The sequence below is a fragment of the Chrysoperla carnea genome, chromosome 5 (assembly GCF_905475395.1).
Source record: "Chrysoperla carnea chromosome 5, inChrCarn1.1, whole genome shotgun sequence".
Taxonomy (NCBI): Eukaryota; Metazoa; Arthropoda; class Insecta; order Neuroptera; family Chrysopidae; genus Chrysoperla; species Chrysoperla carnea.
In genome coordinates, this window is record NC_058341.1 from 63,110,713 (window position 1) to 63,129,236 (window position 18,524).

Here is an 18,524-nt window from a genome sequence, read left to right on the forward strand (position 1 = left end):
AACTCTGAAACCGTGTTTATCGTAATTCCCAAATGATTTCCTTTCGAATAACATAAAAATTAAGTGGATTTCATTTCCTACCTGCTAACTATACGCTGAAAAAAGAATCATTAATTACAGGAAAACTAATAATTCCCAAATTCTAAAATTATATTCCCAAATCCTCCCAAACGATTCCCAAATGAATGGAAATAGTTGGAGTGAAAAATAACAATTTTATCTGCTAACTATACGGAGCTCAAAATTTTATCTATTCGGCCCTTTTTGTTCAAACATCCGTTAGGTTTTATATTCTATGTTCAAACATTACGAACACAATTAATAAAAGAATGGACGGTAAGTGCTTTTTATTTATTTATAATATTTATTTAAATGATAATATAAACAAAATATAGGTGAAAATGTGAAAAATGAAGAATTCTGTTTAAAATTAGAAATCAAAGAAGAGGTTAATGACGAATTATTATATGAAGTGGATTCGAAAAATAATGAAATATGTGACAATATTAGTGATAATAAGTTACATTCAGAATTAATTTTAAAAGATGAAAGCTATGATGCAATATTTGAAGAAGCTGAAACTGATTTAAATTATCATGAATTGTTAAAGGAAAATTATTTTTGTGATAAAATTTTTACAACTGAAATTGAATTACGTAACCATGAAAAATTACTCAAGCATAAATTGTATACATGTGATGTGTGTGATAAAAAGTTTAAGCAACAACAATATTTAACTGTTCATAAACGAACACATACTGGAGAAAAACCATTTGGTTGTGATATTTGTAATAAAAAATTTATCCAAAAACACCATTTAGTTCTTCATAAACGATCACATACTGGAGAAAAACCATTTGGTTGTGATATTTGTAATAAAAAATTTATCCAAAAACACCATTTAGTTGGACATAAACGAACACATACTGGAGAAAAACCATTTGGTTGTGATATTTGTAATAAAAAATTTTTCCAAAAACACCATTTAGTTCTACATAAACGATCACATACTGGAGAAGAGATATTCTCGTGTGATGTTTGTGATAAAAAATTTGTTCACTCACAACTTTTAATTCGACATAAACGAACACATACTGGGGCAAAACCATTTTCATGTTATATTTGTGAAAAAAAATTTAAACACCAATACGTTTTAGTTGCACATGAACGAATTCATACTGGAGAAAAACCATTCTCTTGTGATGTTTGTGAGAAAAAATTTAACATAAAACAGAATTTAGTTCGACATAAACGATTACATACTGGGAAAGAATCATTCTCATGTGACGAATGTGAAAGAAAATTTAACTCAGAACATCATTTAATTAAACATAAACTAAAAATACATACTACAGAAAAACCAGCCCCGTGTGATGGTCATAATAAAACATTTAAGTTTAAGAAGAGTTTAGTAAAACAAAGACTTGTACATTTAAGACCACCAACACCTCCATACGTATGTGAAGATTGTGATCTAATTATTACCAATCAAAATGAATTAAAAGATCATAAACATAAAAATATTGTTATTTTAATAAACAAATAAATATTTATTTATTGAAATTAAAAAAAGTCTTTCTTTTAGAATATCGTTTACTTACCCCCAGCGTACCCGTATTCTATAACTTTTTGACGATGGCGGTTGATATCGTTGTTGGTAGAGGTCGCTCTGTATTTATACTAGGGACAATGGGGGCTAGTGCCAGGGTGGCAAATTTTTACTGGGGCGACAAAGTTCAGAGTGTGAAAAATAGTACATTACACACCTAGGGAGCAAAAGTAAGGAATGTCTCAGATCTCATGTTCATTGTCGCATGAGGTGAAGCCTAGGGTGAAAAAAATGTTGGCGGAAAGCGAAAACTTTATTTTGCACTGTGGGCAGAAAGTTGACACTTTCTCCAAGAAGATGAGAAAAAATCTTCACGTTATCGAATATGCTTTGATAAGTTTAATCATGTTGAAAATATCTTCAAATTATAATAAATAAAATTTTTTTCAATTCAGAACATAATTTTCAAACTGTCAATATTATTGGGTATATTTTTTTTATAAAGAAATACTGTTGGTCGCTAAATCTATCTCCAATTCAGCGGTAGATCTAGAAATGGGAGTTGAACCAGTTGAATATTTGTGTGTGCGGAGAACTCTAAATTAACATTAGGGTCAAACAGGGTAAAAAATATTGTAAAAGGCTGTGTAAGGGTGAAAACTGGAACGATTACTTTTCTAGGAAACTACATGAGTTACGATTATCTAACTTGAGCAGTGAGACCGGAAATCTTCAAGCTAAAAAATCGATTAGATTAGTTTCTTTGACCGAATTAATCAATGACGTCAAATCCAAAGACAGTTTAAGCCTATTTAGCAGGCTCAACCACTATCAACAAAGATCTAAGTATTTACACATCACGAATAGAAACGAAAGGCACGTTACTGCCAAGTTCAGGCTGTATGGCTTCAAATGGAACTCTAGAAAGTCGGTGGTGCAAGAGTGTGCGATGCAGCGTCAATTGTGCGATGCAGCAGATAGCGTATAACATCTATTAGAGCAGAGATTAATAAAACAAAAGAGAGGGACACGCAAGTGGGTCCCTAGCACTTAGGCCAAGAGTCCTATGTGCCCTCGTTGAGAACGATCTGTCACCCTAAAACGAGGCATCTTCGTATAAGATGCGTTACACTGGTTAGTTAATATTGCATTTTTGAAAAATTATTAACTTCAAATATGTTTTGATTTAGGCATTGCAGAGAAAGCAACATTGACCTCATTATTGGATGTGACACCAACGCGCACTGCGAGGCGTGGGGCAGCACAGACAATAATGGGAGAGGGTCGATCTTCTGGAATACCTTACAGAAGAAAACTTGGATTTCCTGAACAGAGGGTCGGAACCGACCTTCGTCACAGCGGTTAGACAAGAAGTTTTAGACCTCACACTTTGCAACAGGAATGTGAGGAGCAGAATCAGAAATTGGTGAGTTTCTGAGGAACCATCGCTATCAGATCACCGGCTCATTAGGGCCCAATTAACGGAGATCTTGAAAGAAACTGAATGGAGAAGAAATCCCAGACAGACTAACTGGATAGGCTACGTAGAGGATCTTAAATCCCTGCTAACGGACTTTCAGGGTAGGTATGGAACGCCGGAGGATCTTGAAAACACGGACCGTGTGCTCAGAGATGCAATCCAGGCTTCATATGAAGAAAACTGTCCTTTGAAAAAGGTGGGACTGCAAAGTCACCATCTGAAATGGAGCAAGGAGTTAGAACACCTGAAGAGAGGGGTGAGAAAGCTTTTTAACTATAAAGCTAGTCAAAAAGTCTACAGAGACCTTTTGAGGAAAAACCAGAGGGACTCTTGGAGAGATTTCTGTACCAACACGAAATCTATGTCGGACGTAGCGAAGCTGTCAAAAGTTCTCGCCGGGAATAAAACCGAGGGGTTAAGGTTTCTGAAAAAAAGTGATGGTACATACACCTCCTCAGCACAGGAAACCTTACAACTCCTAATGGAGAGAAACTTTCCGGACATCGAATTTGGGATCCCAGCTGAAGCTGAGTTACCGAATCGGAGTAGAAGGAAAAATTGGTCGCTGGCAGCGAAAATTGTAAAACCAGAACTGGTTAAAAGAGCGGTGAATTCTTTCGAAGCCTTTAAAGCACCAGGACCTGATGGAATATATCCGGTGCTTCTGCAGAAAGGCCTGGAAGTCTTCCTCGGGAAATTGAGGGGCCTGCTTAGAGGCTGCATCGTGCTAGGCTTCACACCAAGAGAGTGGAAGAGGACTAAGGTTGCCTTCATACCAAAGGTTGGAAAGAAGGATTACACTCAAGCCAAAGATTATCGTCCTATCAGTCTGACTTCGTTCTTACTAAAGACCCTGGAAAGATTGGTGGACTGGTATCTGAAGAGAGAGACCCTGCGGGTCAGTCCCCTACATGAGGAGCAACATGCCTATCAAACAGGCAAACCGACGGAAACGGCCTTGTATTCAGCTGTTAGCTTCATAGAACAACAGATACAAAACAAGGGAGTTTGCCTAGGAGGTTTTCTGGACATCGAAGGAGCTTTCAACAAGACCTCGAGGATATCCATTGAAGCCGGAGCTAGAAGACATGATATACCTGAAGAAATAATCCGATGGATCATGAGTACGCTAGACAACAGACAGCTGACTGCGGAATGGCAAGACAGTACAGTGAGAGGAACTGTGTCTGAAGGTTGCCCGCAAGGAGGGGTGTTGTCGCCTCTCCTATGGAGTTTAGTTGCGGACGAACTGATAGAAAAATTGAACCGTTTTGGAGTCAAAGCTATCGGTTATGCAGATGATATTGTCATCCTGGTAAGAGGATCCTTTGAAGAGACACTGCAAGATATCCTTCAACAGGCGCTCGACCAGACGATGGATTGGTGCAATGAGAATGGTCTCAGCATCCAACCAGAGAAAGTTGGCATCCTAGTCTTCACTAGGAAATACAAGCTGAAACCTCTGAAAAAGATGAGGATCGGAAATAGACAGATCGACTATTCGACGGAGATGAAATATCTGGGCATTATCCTGGACAACAGACTCCGATGGAACAAACACCTGGAAGCCACTTGTCGGAAGGCCATAGTTACCTTCTGGCAATGCAAGAGAGCCTTCGGCCTAAGATGGGGACTGGGACCAGAGCAGCTAATGTGGATTTACACGGCTATCATAGTTTCCAGGCTCGGTTATTCTGCCTTGGTCTGGTGGAGTAAAATAGAACAGACAACTGCCGAAAGACAGCTGGAGAGAATCCAGGCTCTCTTTCTGAGAAGTATCTGTGGAGTCAGGAAAAGCACTCCGACAGCTGCCCTTAGAGCTCTGTTGGATATACCACAGCTTTCTCTGACCATCAAAAGTACAGCAATGAGGTGTGCATACAGACTACACTGTATAGGACAATTGAGAAGATGGAATAGTGACCTGTCCAAACTTTTCAAAGGTAAACTGTTGGCTCTTAAAAACGAACCACAGGACAAAATCAGAACCCTACCGATGGAGGAGCTCTACAAGATATGCCTTCCAACGAGAGAGGACTGGAAGGTCAGCGGAGGACCAAAACATGCCCAAATTTGGTTCACAGACGGCTCCAAAACCGCAGAGGGTGTTGGCGCAGGGTTCTGCTGCCCAAGAAGGGGTGTCATTAGCCCTTCTTGGATCCATCAAGTTGGACACTTACAATACTGTATTCCAGGCGGAGCTGGTAGCCATCATGAGATGTGCTGACTACCTCCAATTGGCCAACTTGAGGGATGATGTGATTAGCATCTGCACAGACAGTCAAGCAGCACTCAAAGCGCTATCAAACTGTACAGTGTCATCGCAACTCGTCAAGGAGACTAGAAACAGTCTAAACAACCTGGCGAGGAACAATAAAGTCAATATTTCCTGGATCCCCGGACACTCTGGCTGGAACGGTAATGAGAGAGCAGACAAGCTGGCCAAACTGGGAACCACCATGGCTCCCACTCAAGAAAAGCTTGCGAGGATGCCATACCAAGAAGGTCTTAACAGATTAGAAGATAATCTGAAAAACCAACAATTAAAGGCATGGACCAGCTACGAGGGAGGGCGAATCGCCAAAAGCCTGTTGGGTGAGGGAAACTCGCTCGGTAACAGAGCCGAGGAGATCTTGAAACTAAACAGAGCTGATATCAGAATCATCGTAGAATTACTCACAGGGCATGATAACCTGAACAAGTTCCAACATCAGATCGGAAAAAGACAATCTCCTGCGTGTGACAGATGCGGAATTTCAGAAGAAACATCGATCCATTTTCTCTGTTACTGCCCGGCGTTCACACAGCAGCGAAAGAAATGGTTTGGTCCGGCCATAGTCGAACCAGAAGAAATTAGGAAACTCAGCGCTAGGCAGATCCTGGGTTTCAGTATATCAGTTGGTTATAATAGCCACTGAAATGCGTAGCGGGGATAGAGTACAAGGGTCTATTTGGCTAAGTGCTCTGAACCATTGCTTCGAGACCCGATGCTCGAGCATGGCCCGCTAACCTCTATACTCATACTCATGTTTTGATTCAAGTTCAAAATTTACTGAAACTACCAATTGAATACCCTAACATACACAACAATTTTGGGAGTCCATTTAGGCCACTTTGGGAATTGTATTAAATGATTGTCATGGAACCGAAGGAGAAAACTGAGGCACAAATATTAAAAAACTAAAATCTGTTTAAGGTTGAAGATATTTTCAACATATCTAACCCAACAGCTATAAAACAATTGACAACCTACATATTTAAAATATATTTTAGATAACATAGACGCCTACCTGTATTATAATTAAGCATATCAATGTGCAAGTTACACTCATCAAAATTTCTTAATAATTTCAATAAATTAATTATTGGTATTAAAGGGAATAAATAGTATATTACACATCTAGGGAGCAAAAGTAGAGAATGTCTGAGATCTCATGATCCTTGTCGCGCGAGGGGAAGTCGAGGGTGACAATCATTTCCTGTTAATATCTTACTCAATAAGTTTAGTTAATTTTTTGTATACCATGTATATAAATGTATCAAGGTATATTAAGTTTAGTCCCAAGTTTGTAACGCTTAAAAATATTGATGCTACAAACAAAATTTTGCTATACGTGTTCATAAAATCCATTTCCTGTTGTCCGTCCGTCTGTCTGTAAACATGATAACTCAAAAACGAAATGAGAAAAAATGTTTTAATGTAAAAAATGTTTCTTATCATAAAATAAATAACTCTTGTTTGAAACATTTTTTCGTAAAAACACTGCTTACCCGTCAGAGCGCAAATTAGGTTAGAAACATTATATAGTATGTATATACAGGTGACTATTGTTTATACTTAAATTACGTTACATATATTATGCATGTGTTTTTTTGTTAATCTTTCTTTATTTAGGTCAGGTTAGGCTGTTATATTGGCTGTCCATGTAGGACAACTGTGGTAACAGCAACAACCTTTGACTATGAATACACTTTGTATTCATATCTTTCTTAATTACTTTTTTGCTATGGTTAGTCAACCATACTCTAGAACTTTCTTTGAATGTCTCGATATTATGGTTGTTTCTGTCACACACATAAACGACCTACTTTACTTTATTCGAGAACATATATTCATCCTTTTTATATATATGTTCGATTGTATTCAAATCAGCGATTTTACATTTATTCCAGATATTTCTAGCATCTCTTTTCTTTCGATACAACATACTATATAAAGCAGAGCAGGCAACGCTTTTAGTCAGTACAATAAATAAGTTCATTTTAATCAAGTTAACAATCAAAAATAGTGCAAGCTCTTGTAGATCAATTATTGTAGTGAAATTTTTTAAACGTCAATAAAACCAATAGTTTTTTTTTTTTTTGTGATATAAATTGTTCACTACAAATTGGTGACCCCAATCACTACAAATTGGTGACTACTACAGGCGCAACAATTAAAGCTGCAACAATCCGAATCGAATAACGACAACAATGCCTGACGACGAAAACAATCAGGCTGAGTTAAATAGTGCGTCAGCAAATTTACCACAACATAACGAAACAGAACTGAACGTCCTGACCAAAACTTCCGTCAAAATTCCAATGTTTTGGGACAAAAACCTCAAAATCTGGTTCAGGCAATTAGAGGCAACTTTTTTCACGGCCGGCGTTACAACCGACTTGACCAAGTTCAACTACATCGTCGCCGCCATCGACGGATCGGTTTTCGAGCGCATACAGGATTTTTTCGACAACGAACCACTGACAAACAAGTACGAAACCCTCAAGCAAAGATTGATCAATGAGTTTTCGGATTCAAACAACAAAACGAGTGAGAACGCTTCTTACTGAACTAGAGCTGGGTGATCAAAAACCCACAGTACTCCTACGACGAATGCGTGCCCTAGCAGATGCCAACATCAGTGACGAATTCCTCAAACCAATGTTCCTCAACAGACTTCCAAGTTCAGCTAAACAAATTCTATCCATCAGCTCAGACAGCCTAAATAAGATCGCCGAAATGGCGGACAAACTACTCGACGCCGCACCAATCAATTACAAGCAGCTCAGAGGTCACAGGCGATTTACGACAGCAAATACACGAGTTGACAGCTGAGATTCGACGGTTAAAATTCAATCGAAGTCATTCACGATCTCGTTCACGCAATAACTATCAGTCACGATGCCGATCACCATCGCCCGACATATGCTACTACCACAGACGCTTCAGAAGAAAAGCCCGAAAATGCCATGTCGCTTTACGGGTCAAGTACAGCAATCGAAAACGAGAAAGCCAGTCACTAGAGGTGACCAGTGACCCAGGCCTCAAACCTCAGCGTCGCCTATTTATTTTCGATCGATCAACCGCTTACAATTTCCTGATTGACACAGGAGCAGACATCAGCGTGCTACCAACCAAAAACAAAGTCTACAATGCTCCAGCCGAATTCAAGCTATAAGCAGCAAATGGAACAACAATCAACACATACGGCGAACAGACCTTACAGATAGATTTGTTATTTTATATATATATTTTTTATATATATATATAAAATTGTTATTTTTCACTCAAACTATTTCCATTCATTTGGGAATCGTTTGGGAGGATTTAAGAATATAATTTTAGAATTTGGGAATTATTAGTTTTCCTGTAATTAATGATTCTTTTTTCAGCGTATAGTTAGCAGGTAGGAAATTAAATTCACTTAATTTTTATGTTATTCGAAAGGAAATCATTTGGGAATTACAATAAACACGGTTTCAGAGTTTGGGAATGTATAATTAATTAATTACACCTATTTTTTAGTTGATTGATAGGTTATGTTAATTAAACGTACACCTGAACAACCAACAACCATTGAAATGGATAAATTATTATCAAAACTAATAGATGGCCCTACACGAATATAACGTGTAGAGCCACCTGGAGAAAGGCACCTTCAGAGAACGAAAATAGTAAAAATTTTACAGGGAGTTGCAGATCTGTTTTTAATTAAAAATTATAATCTTTGACAAGTAAGAATAAAATTTTTCGATATCTAGAGTAAAGTTTTTGAAAATACCGATATATTCTCGGTTATTTGTTTATACCATAGAGATGCAGTGTTGCAAGCTCAGCAATTTTATTCTTCTTTAAATCGGCAAAAAAAATGTTCCCAACAAACAAAATTTTTGAGAGGGCAAATAATTTAATATTTTAATGGCAATGGTAAAAATAGAAAAGTTTTATGGTAAAAATAGAAAAGTATTTTAGTAATAATGCTGTCTAGTAGCTTTTTGTGGTTTTCTATCATCTGTTTAGTGGTCTTGAGAATTGAAAGTTGGCAACCGTGTTTATAGGTTTTTACCATTGACGTTTCATATAACTGAAATGTCAATCAGTCGGTTTATAGCACGACCGTGGTTTATAGTTATATAGTCTATTCAGCTGTCATTATAGGTTATGTTTACTGGAGTTGTGAATTAATGCTTGAACCTTTTGATAAATAAGTTTTCGTGATAATAATATTAAATATTTAACAAAATGGCAAGTAATTCATTTGTTGATACAAATAATTATTTGTTTATTAATAAAGATAATATTAAAGTTGAGAAAGAATTACATACAGAACTTATTATTAAAGATGAAATATTAGATGGAACTATTTTAATGGAAGGTGGACACATTACAAATGAAGAAGAAGGCAGCAATGATAGTTATAGTGTTGTGACTGTAAAACATGAACCTGTGAGTGATGAAAATGATAAACAATTGTACACAATTAATTATGAAAATATTAAACTTGAAAAAGAATTACATACAGAACTAATTATTAAAGATGAAATATTAGATGAAACTGATTTAGAAGAAAAACCATTTGTATGTGATATTTGTAATAAAACATTTAATGAGAAAAGTAATTTAGCTAAACATAAACGCATTCATGGTGGAGAAAAGTCATTTTCATGTGATGTTTGTAATCAAAGATTTACTACATCATCGAGTTTAGTTAAACATAAAAAACGTATTCACACCGCAGAGAAACCATTTTCATGTGATGTTTGTAATAAAACATTTACTTGGCAAAGTGATTTAGTTGTACATAAACGGTTTCATAGTGGAGCAAAACCATTTTCATGTGATGTTTGTAATAAAAAATTTACTCAGAAAGGTGATTTAGTTAGACATAAACGTATTCACACCGGAGAGAAACCATTTTCATGTGATGTTTGTAATAAAACATTTACTTGGCAAAGTGATTTAGTTGTACATAAACGGTTTCATAGTGGAGCAAAACCATTTTCATGTGAAATTTGTAATAAAACATATGCTAATAAAAGTTATTTATTTAAACATAAACGTATTCACACCGGAGAAAAGCTATTTTCATGTCATATTTGTAATAAAAGATTTACTGCATCACCGAATTTAGTTAAACATAAACGTATTCACACCGGAGAGAAACCATTTTCATGCGATGTTTGTAATAAAACATTTAATGAGGAAACTAATTTAGTTCATCATAAACGCATTCATGGTGGAGAAAAGCCATTTTCATGTGATGTTTGTAATAAAACATTTACTCAGAAAGGTCATTTAGTTAAACATAAACTGATTCACACTGGAGAAAAACCATTTTCATGTGATGTTTGCAATAAAACATTTACTCAGCAAGGTAATTTAGCTAAACATAAACTAATTCACACTGGAGAAAAACCATTTTCATGTGATGTTTGCAATAAAACATTTACTCAGCAAGGTAATTTAAATGCACATAAACGATTTCATAGTACAGAAAGTACATTTCCTTGTGATATTTGTAATAAAACATTTATCCAGAAAAGTGATTTAGTTGTACATAAACGATTTCATAGTGGAAAAAAACCATTTCCATGTGATATCTGTGATAAAAGATTTACTACATCATCGAATTTAGTTAGACATAAACGTATTCACACCGGAGAGAAACCATTTTCATGTGAAATTTGTAATAAAACATTTACTCGACAAAATTATGTAGTTCAACATAAACGTATTCACAATCGATAAAAAGTAGAAACAAATTTGTAAAAAAATAACATCGCCGTTATTTAATTAATGCTCTTATTGCAAAATGTTATAAAATTATTCATGAATTTTTTTTTAAATATTTATATTAGGAGAACATGTTCAACAAACCCTGGTGGAAAAAATATTTGAAGAATTTATTTTTAGATTTTTATTAACAATGAATGGTACAAATCAAAATCGGGCAAAACATTTGAAACACTTAATCCAAGTACTGGCGAGGTAATCGCTGAAGTACAAGAAGGCGGTAAAGCTGATATTGATTTTGCTGTAGATGCTGCAAACGAAGCATTCCGTTTAGGATCACCATGGCGCACAATGGATCCATCTCAACGAGGACGTTTACTTTACAAACTTGCTGACTTAATGGAACGCGACGCGGTCTACCTTGCTAGTTTAGAAACTTTGGATAATGGTAAACCATTTTCAATATCATGACTGTCGATGTTCAAGCAAGTATTGGTACCTTACGTTACATGGCTGGATGGGCAGATAAAAATCATGGTAAAACTATTCCATTAGATGGACCATACTTCGCTTACACACGTCACGAACCGGTTGGCGTTTGTGGTCAAATTATTCCGTGGAATTTCCCATTGTTAATGCTTGCATGGAAATTAGGACCAGCTTTAGCTACAGGAAACACCATTATCTTAAAACCAGCCGAACAAACGCCTTTAACAGCATTATACACGGCCCAATTAATTAAAGAAGCCGGATTTCCAACAGGAGTGGTAAATATTGTACCTGGTTTCGGTGAAGCAGGTGCCGCTTTAGTTGCTAATCGTAAAGTAGAAAAGATTGCATTCACCGGTTCAACTGAGGTTGGAATGAAAATTCAACAAGCATCCGGTTTACATAATTTAAAACTTACAACATTGGAATTGGGTGGAAAGAGTCCGAATATTATTTTAAGTGATGTCGATATGGAATATGCTGTCGAAGCCGCCCATTTTGGATTGTTCTTTAATATGGGACTATGTTGTTGCGCTGGATCTAGAACTTACGTACAAGATAAGATCTATGATGAGTTTGTCGAATGAAGTGCGGAACGAGCAGCTAAACGTAAAGTTGGTAATCCATTTGATCCAACAGTGGAACAAGGGCCACAAGTTGATAAAGAGCAACAAGATCGTATTTTGAAAATGATCGAAACTGGAAAGAAACAAGGTGCTAAATGTGTTGTTGGCGGTGAGAAACATGGTGATAAAGGATATTTCGTTAAACCAACTGTTTTTGCTGATGTAAAAGATAATATGACCATTGCCAGAGAGGAGGTAAGATAAAAAAAAGAATGTAAACGCAGAATAGCCATAAGCCGGGAATTAATAGGGAATATGATTGTGAAAAAGCAGAAAAACCCGTTTTAAATCTCTCCACCCTTGTGGAAATAAATCTGTTCTGGAATATTTAGTTTGAAATTCAGAAAAAGAATATGTGAAGTAAAACTATCTCTGAAAAAGTCTGACTATCCGAACAAATTTATTTCCATAAGGGAAAAATTTATTTCCAGTTTATTAGAAGAATTCAATCGTTGAAATTTTTAATAATTTACAGATTTTTGGACCAGTACAACAAATTTTACGATTTAAAGATATCGAAGAGGTAATTGAACGTGCTAATGATTCCGATTATGGTCTTGCTGCTGCTGTCTTTACAAAAGATATCGATAAGGCTAATTATATTGTACAAGGGTTACGTGCGGGTACTGTTTGGGTGAACACATGCAACGCATTAGGTTCACAATCACCATTCGGCGGTTACAAATAATTTGGACATGGTCGTGAAAATGGTCCATACGGTATTGAACCATATACAGAAGTCAAAAGTGTTATTGTTAAAATCCCACAAAAGAATTCATAAATAATTCTTTCAAAACCAAAGAAAAAAACATTAATTGTTAATCTATTCCCCTTTTCCTTCATTTTTCTCTTCGTTCTTTCCACGTTTAAAAAATTTATTTTTGTACTATTCTACGATTTTTCATGAATTTTTGTGTAAAAATAGAAAAAAGCACAAAGATTGCAACATAATCGTAACTAAATATGTGATACTTTTTTTTATTAAATAAAATTTTTAAATTTACGGTTTTTTGACTACTATTTATGAAATATCTATGAAAAAAATAGACCCACAAATTTTCTGTAATGGTGTCCCATTTCTTAACGCAAGGGCTAAAAACTTCAAAAGCCTACCAACAGGCTTCTATATTCGACAAACTCAACTCAACCATAGATTATAATTTTTTAATTTAAAACAGATGTGCAATTCCCTGAGAAATGTGTACTATTTCTTGAAAGAATTAAGAAATTTATTTTTTCTAAGAAGGTGCCTTTCTCCAGATGGTTTTCTACACGTTTAAATGATTGGGCCATTTATCAGTTCAGTCTTATTAATAATTAAGCGATACGTCTTTCAAATTTTGCATGTCGTTAAATTTCGTTGTGTATATTATTCTCAACTGATTGCGTTTATTAACTTTTTTTTGGATCATTTGTGTAGTGACTTTATTTAAGTGTTTAGGCCGTTTTCATTGTGTCCCTGTTCATTAACTAATTAGTGTAATTTAGTCGTTTTAGGTGTGTTTATATTAGTTTCCGATTTTTTTATGGTATGTACTGAGTTTATTTCAGCGCTTAGGTCTTGTTAATCGTGTTGATTGCATTTGGGTTGTGTTTAATTGTGATTATAATTGACTATTAACGAAATAAAATGGTTTTACATTGCATTTAACTTACATCAAACTGATAATTAATTGTTATTAAACGACTAAATTACACTAATTAGTTAATGAACAGGGGCACAATGAATACGGCCAAAATACTAATAAATGCCACTATTCAAATAATCCACAAAATGTTAACAAAAACAATCAATTGAGAATACACACATAGAAATTTCTATGTGTGTATTCTCATTAAAATTCGTTAAATTAATTTAACGAATTTTAATGAAATGCAAACGAATTTTGTAAGACGTATTGTTTATTTATTTAAAAATGCATAAAATATTGTTTCCCCAACAACCATTGAAATGGATAAATTATTATCAAAACTAATAGATGACCCTACACGAATATAACGTGTAGAGCCACCTGGAAAGGCACCTTGACAGAACGAAAATAGTAAAAATTTTACATAATTACTAACATAATTACTTTTTTTCTTATTTTATGAAATAACAATTAATTATTCACAGGTAAGTAAGTTTAAGAAAATAAGTTTATTAGAAAAAGGTGAGTAAAAGCTTTATATATAACATTATTGATACCGCGATAATATGTCAAAGATGGGGTAGTGGTTAGCATAGTCGGCTTTGGTTATAGAAAACCGCGGTTCGTATTTAGTATTGTCTCGAATAAATTTTTAATTAAATAAGTTATTATCCCGAGAAATTGCCACTTTTTTAGATAATTGTTATGGAGAACCATAAGCGACAAATAAGTAAGATTTATATTATTTTAATTCCCACCCCTGACAGAAGAGTGATTTATGATATAATTAAGAAAGTGGGACTAAAATAATTCCTTTTTTTTTTGTGAAATATCATGTTCTCCTAATACAAAATCTTCTAAAATTTCATTTAACAAGAGTAAATTTTAGCGTAACCAAGCTATTTTTTAATTTTAGTACTACAATTTTAATATTTTGTAATAGGAGAATATGAGTGAGATAAACCTTATTAAATATTTTCCTATTCAAAAATGATTTATGATTTTAAAGAATATTTATGATTATTTAAGTTCCCACCCCCTGAAAGAATAGTGATTTATGACATATATATATATAATTGACATGATTTATGACAAGAGGGCGGGTTTAACTATAAAAAGAGTGGAAATTTTAAACAACTGGAAAAATTCAATTATTTAAAAGTAAAAATATTATCTACACCAGGATACGAACCAGGGTAATTTGGCTTCACAAGCAAGTGCTATATCCACACAGCTAACTATAATTATTTATACTTACGTTTACTAAATTATTTATAAATTGATAATTTTGTTCTGAAATAAAAAATAGGATAGAAAATTTAAAAAATAAAAACAAAATTTAAAATTTATAACGATTTTTATTTATTTATATTAATTTAGAAAAAATGAAAACGTAATCCGGAAAATTGATTTTATACTGTATAGAAATGCCATTTTTATTCATTCATATTTATTTTTGATGAAATATGTACAAATATATATAATAATAAAATAACGTTTTTATCAATATTTCTGGTTTAATTATTAATAGGCAATATTATACCTACCTTTATCTTTTATCCTTTACATCGATTTCAGGAATATCAAACAGAACCTACATTTTTAACAAAATATTACTACAATTATTCATTTATAGGTAAGTTTATTGGAAAAAGATAAGTAAAAAGAAATACGGAATGGATAAGTTTAATAAAAAAGGTTAGTAAAAGAAAATAAAAACTAAGTTTAAGAAAACAAGTTTACTCAAAATAGGTGAGTAAAAGGTATGTATATTACATTATTGATAATTAAGACATGTGAAAGTTGGAATAGTGGGTAGAACACTCGCCTTGGGTTATATCGATATCCGGCATTGTCCCGATTAATTTTTAATTAATTAAGCAATTATTATGCCGGAGAAATCTATTTTACTAACATAATTAATTCTAACTAAAGAAAATAATTAATTAATTAATAATTAATTCTCTTTTCATTCGGCATTTTTAATATTATTTGTTAGTTTTTATTGCAGTTAAAAGAAGACACAGACACAGAAAAACTATAATAATGTAAAAACGGTGTCTAATGCTCGAAAAATTTTAAAGAAAGGAGTTGTGCACCCCTTTTTCCGATACAGGCATCCCCAGCTGACACTTCAACTACTTCAAAAAATACGAATTTTATAGAAATAAGGAATAATACTGAAACATTAGATGATAATATTACCATGGAAGTTGGATTACTTAAGTATGAAATACCATAAGCCGGCTGCAATGTTTTAATGAAAGAAGAAATATTTAACAACAGCATTAAAAGCGTAAAACATGAAACAGTTTATGAAAATAATAAATTTTTGTACACAAATTAGTATGAAAATATTAAACTTGAAAAAGAATTACATAGAGAACTAATTATTAAAGATGGAATTGATGAAAATTCTATTTTAGAATCGCAAGGGATTCATACTTGAATTAATCATGAAATATTAGAGGACAATATTACAATGGAAGTTGGAGTAAATAAGAATGAAATATCAGAAGCTGATAACAATGACTTAATGGAAGAATAAATACTTAACAACAGCATTAAAAGTATAAAACAAGAACCAATTTATGAAAATATTAAACTTGAAAAAGAATCACTTAGAGAACTAATTATTTAAGATGAAAATTCAATTTTAGAATCTCAAGAAATTCATACTGGAAGTGCAAACCAATCATTATTGTGTGATATTTGTAAAAAAACATTTACCAAGAGATTTAATTTAGTTAGGCATAGACAGATTCATAGTGGAGAAAAACCAATTTCATGCGATATTTATAATAAAATATTTACTTATCAACATCATTTAGCCCAACATAAACGAATACATAGTAGCAAAAAAGAGTTACCCAAAAAAGTATTTTCATGTGATATTTGTAATAAAAAATTTAATGATAAAAACAATTTAGCTCAATATAAACGGACTCATAGTGGAGAAAAGCCATTTCCATGTGATATTTGTGAGGAAACATTTACCAAGAAATATAATTTAATTCGACATAAACAGATTCACAATGGAGAAAAATCATTTTCATGTGATATTTGTTATAAAAGATTTACACAGCAAAGTAATTTAAATGCACATAAACTTATTCACAGGGGTGGATCAACTATTAGACAGAGTAGGCAATTGACTGCGGGCCCCCCGTCAGCTACGCGCATGCAAAATTGTTCATAGAGAAATGAAATTGGATAATGTGAATCCTCAATGAAAATTATAGGTATTATTGTATTTTTTCAACGATTGCTGTCAGTTGATGAAATACTACATACTTACAGAACAGAACCATCGTTACGTTGTGTAACGCATTTATATTCCTTCGTCCCTTTCACAACTTACATCCTTTCATCATTTCCCGGGCTGTTTATTCATAGCAGAGAAAAACCATTTTTTATCAACACCATTTATTTGAACATTAACGCATTTATAGCGGAGAAAAACTATTTCCATGTGATATTTGTAATAAAAACATTTACTGATTCGATCAGGGGCGAACTGGCGGTATAGGCAGCCCATCAGGAACTTATAGAAGTGTCGATCCAATGCACGAAAAAAGTTTAACGGATTTTATTGACAACGATTTGATCTTATCGAATAGAAAAATTGTCGTCAGTAAAATCCATTTACCTTTGTTTGAACTTTGCAATGGACTTTTGTAATCATATTATCATGTTGAGCTAATTTATTACTTCAGGAAGCGTAGCAATGACCCAACAAATTTTATTGACGATTTTTATTATATTAGTTTTATATCAATCATTCATGATAAGTTGATTAAATTTTTAGGTTCACAAAAGACGTATTACATAACAAAATTATTATTCTGTGTTTTTTGAGGCACGGCGGAAATTACTAACACGCTGCCTATACCGCCTTTGTGATGAGTTAGTTAGCGTACCAAGCACAACTTACGTTATTCTTACATTCTGTGATCAGTTAATAATTCATAATAAGGCACAATAGATTAGGCTAAGCGTAGAAGGCAACTGTTCATAGATTATACATAGTTTATTACATAAATAGATAGGCAACTCTACTGAACATGAAATGATGTTCAAAAAGCCCGCATCATTATTTGAATTATTTATATTTACTTTATAATTTTTTTAATTTTTTTTGTACTTATTTGTCTTCTAATAAAATTAAGTCAAGTTTTTAAATAAAATAACAAGTGATGATAATAATTTATTGCAATATTTGAAACAAAATAGCATTCATTTTAATCTTTATATCTCTATTATATTATAAATGTGAAACTAAGCATGTTTGTTTGTTTGTTACGTTTTCGCGCTAAAACTATCGAATGGCTTTTAATGAAACTGTACAGCAATATAGCTCATACTTCAGAATATTACATGAGATATAATTTATAAAGATACATTATTTAAAAAAAAAAAAAAATTTAATTTGACATTACCATAAATTACAGATTTCTGTAAAAAAAATAATCAATATAAAATATTTCACGGCCATCTTTTCTAATATACTCAATGAATAATTACGACTATTATACATTTTAAAAAATAGAAAATTATACATGTATTTTACCTGTGTAAAACAATCCTTACCATTATTTCGAGTGTTATAGAAAGGGAATAAGCGAGAGCAATCTTTATTAATCTTTACTTTTAAACCCAGCGAAGCGAGTGGGTATCACTCTAGTATTAACATATATAAAATTATTATTTACTAACTTGGTGTAAGTTTAATGCATAGACATGTTAAATGCAA

General features: G+C 33.4%; 2 protein-coding genes across 2 annotated transcripts; both read left to right on the top strand.

Annotated features, from left to right (window-relative positions):
* Positions 1-329: 329 nt before the first annotated feature.
* On the top strand, positions 330-11,040 carry LOC123301290 (zinc finger protein 678-like). Its single transcript, XM_044884025.1, has 6 exons — positions 330-336; positions 435-1,511; positions 2,740-2,910; positions 9,635-9,723; positions 9,769-10,326; positions 10,372-11,040. Exons 1-6 carry the CDS (start codon positions 330-332, stop codon positions 11,038-11,040), a joined length of 2,571 nt encoding a protein of 856 aa, XP_044739960.1.
* Positions 11,041-11,179: 139 nt separating this feature from the next.
* Positions 11,180-13,031, top strand: LOC123300998 (aldehyde dehydrogenase, mitochondrial-like). The gene is given in 2 exon segments (XM_044883704.1): positions 11,180-12,335; positions 12,616-13,031. Coding segments are annotated over 2 exon segments (1,056 nt in total). The 5' UTR covers positions 11,180-11,492; the 3' UTR covers positions 12,829-13,031.
* The last annotated feature ends 5,493 nt before the right edge of the window (positions 13,032-18,524 follow it).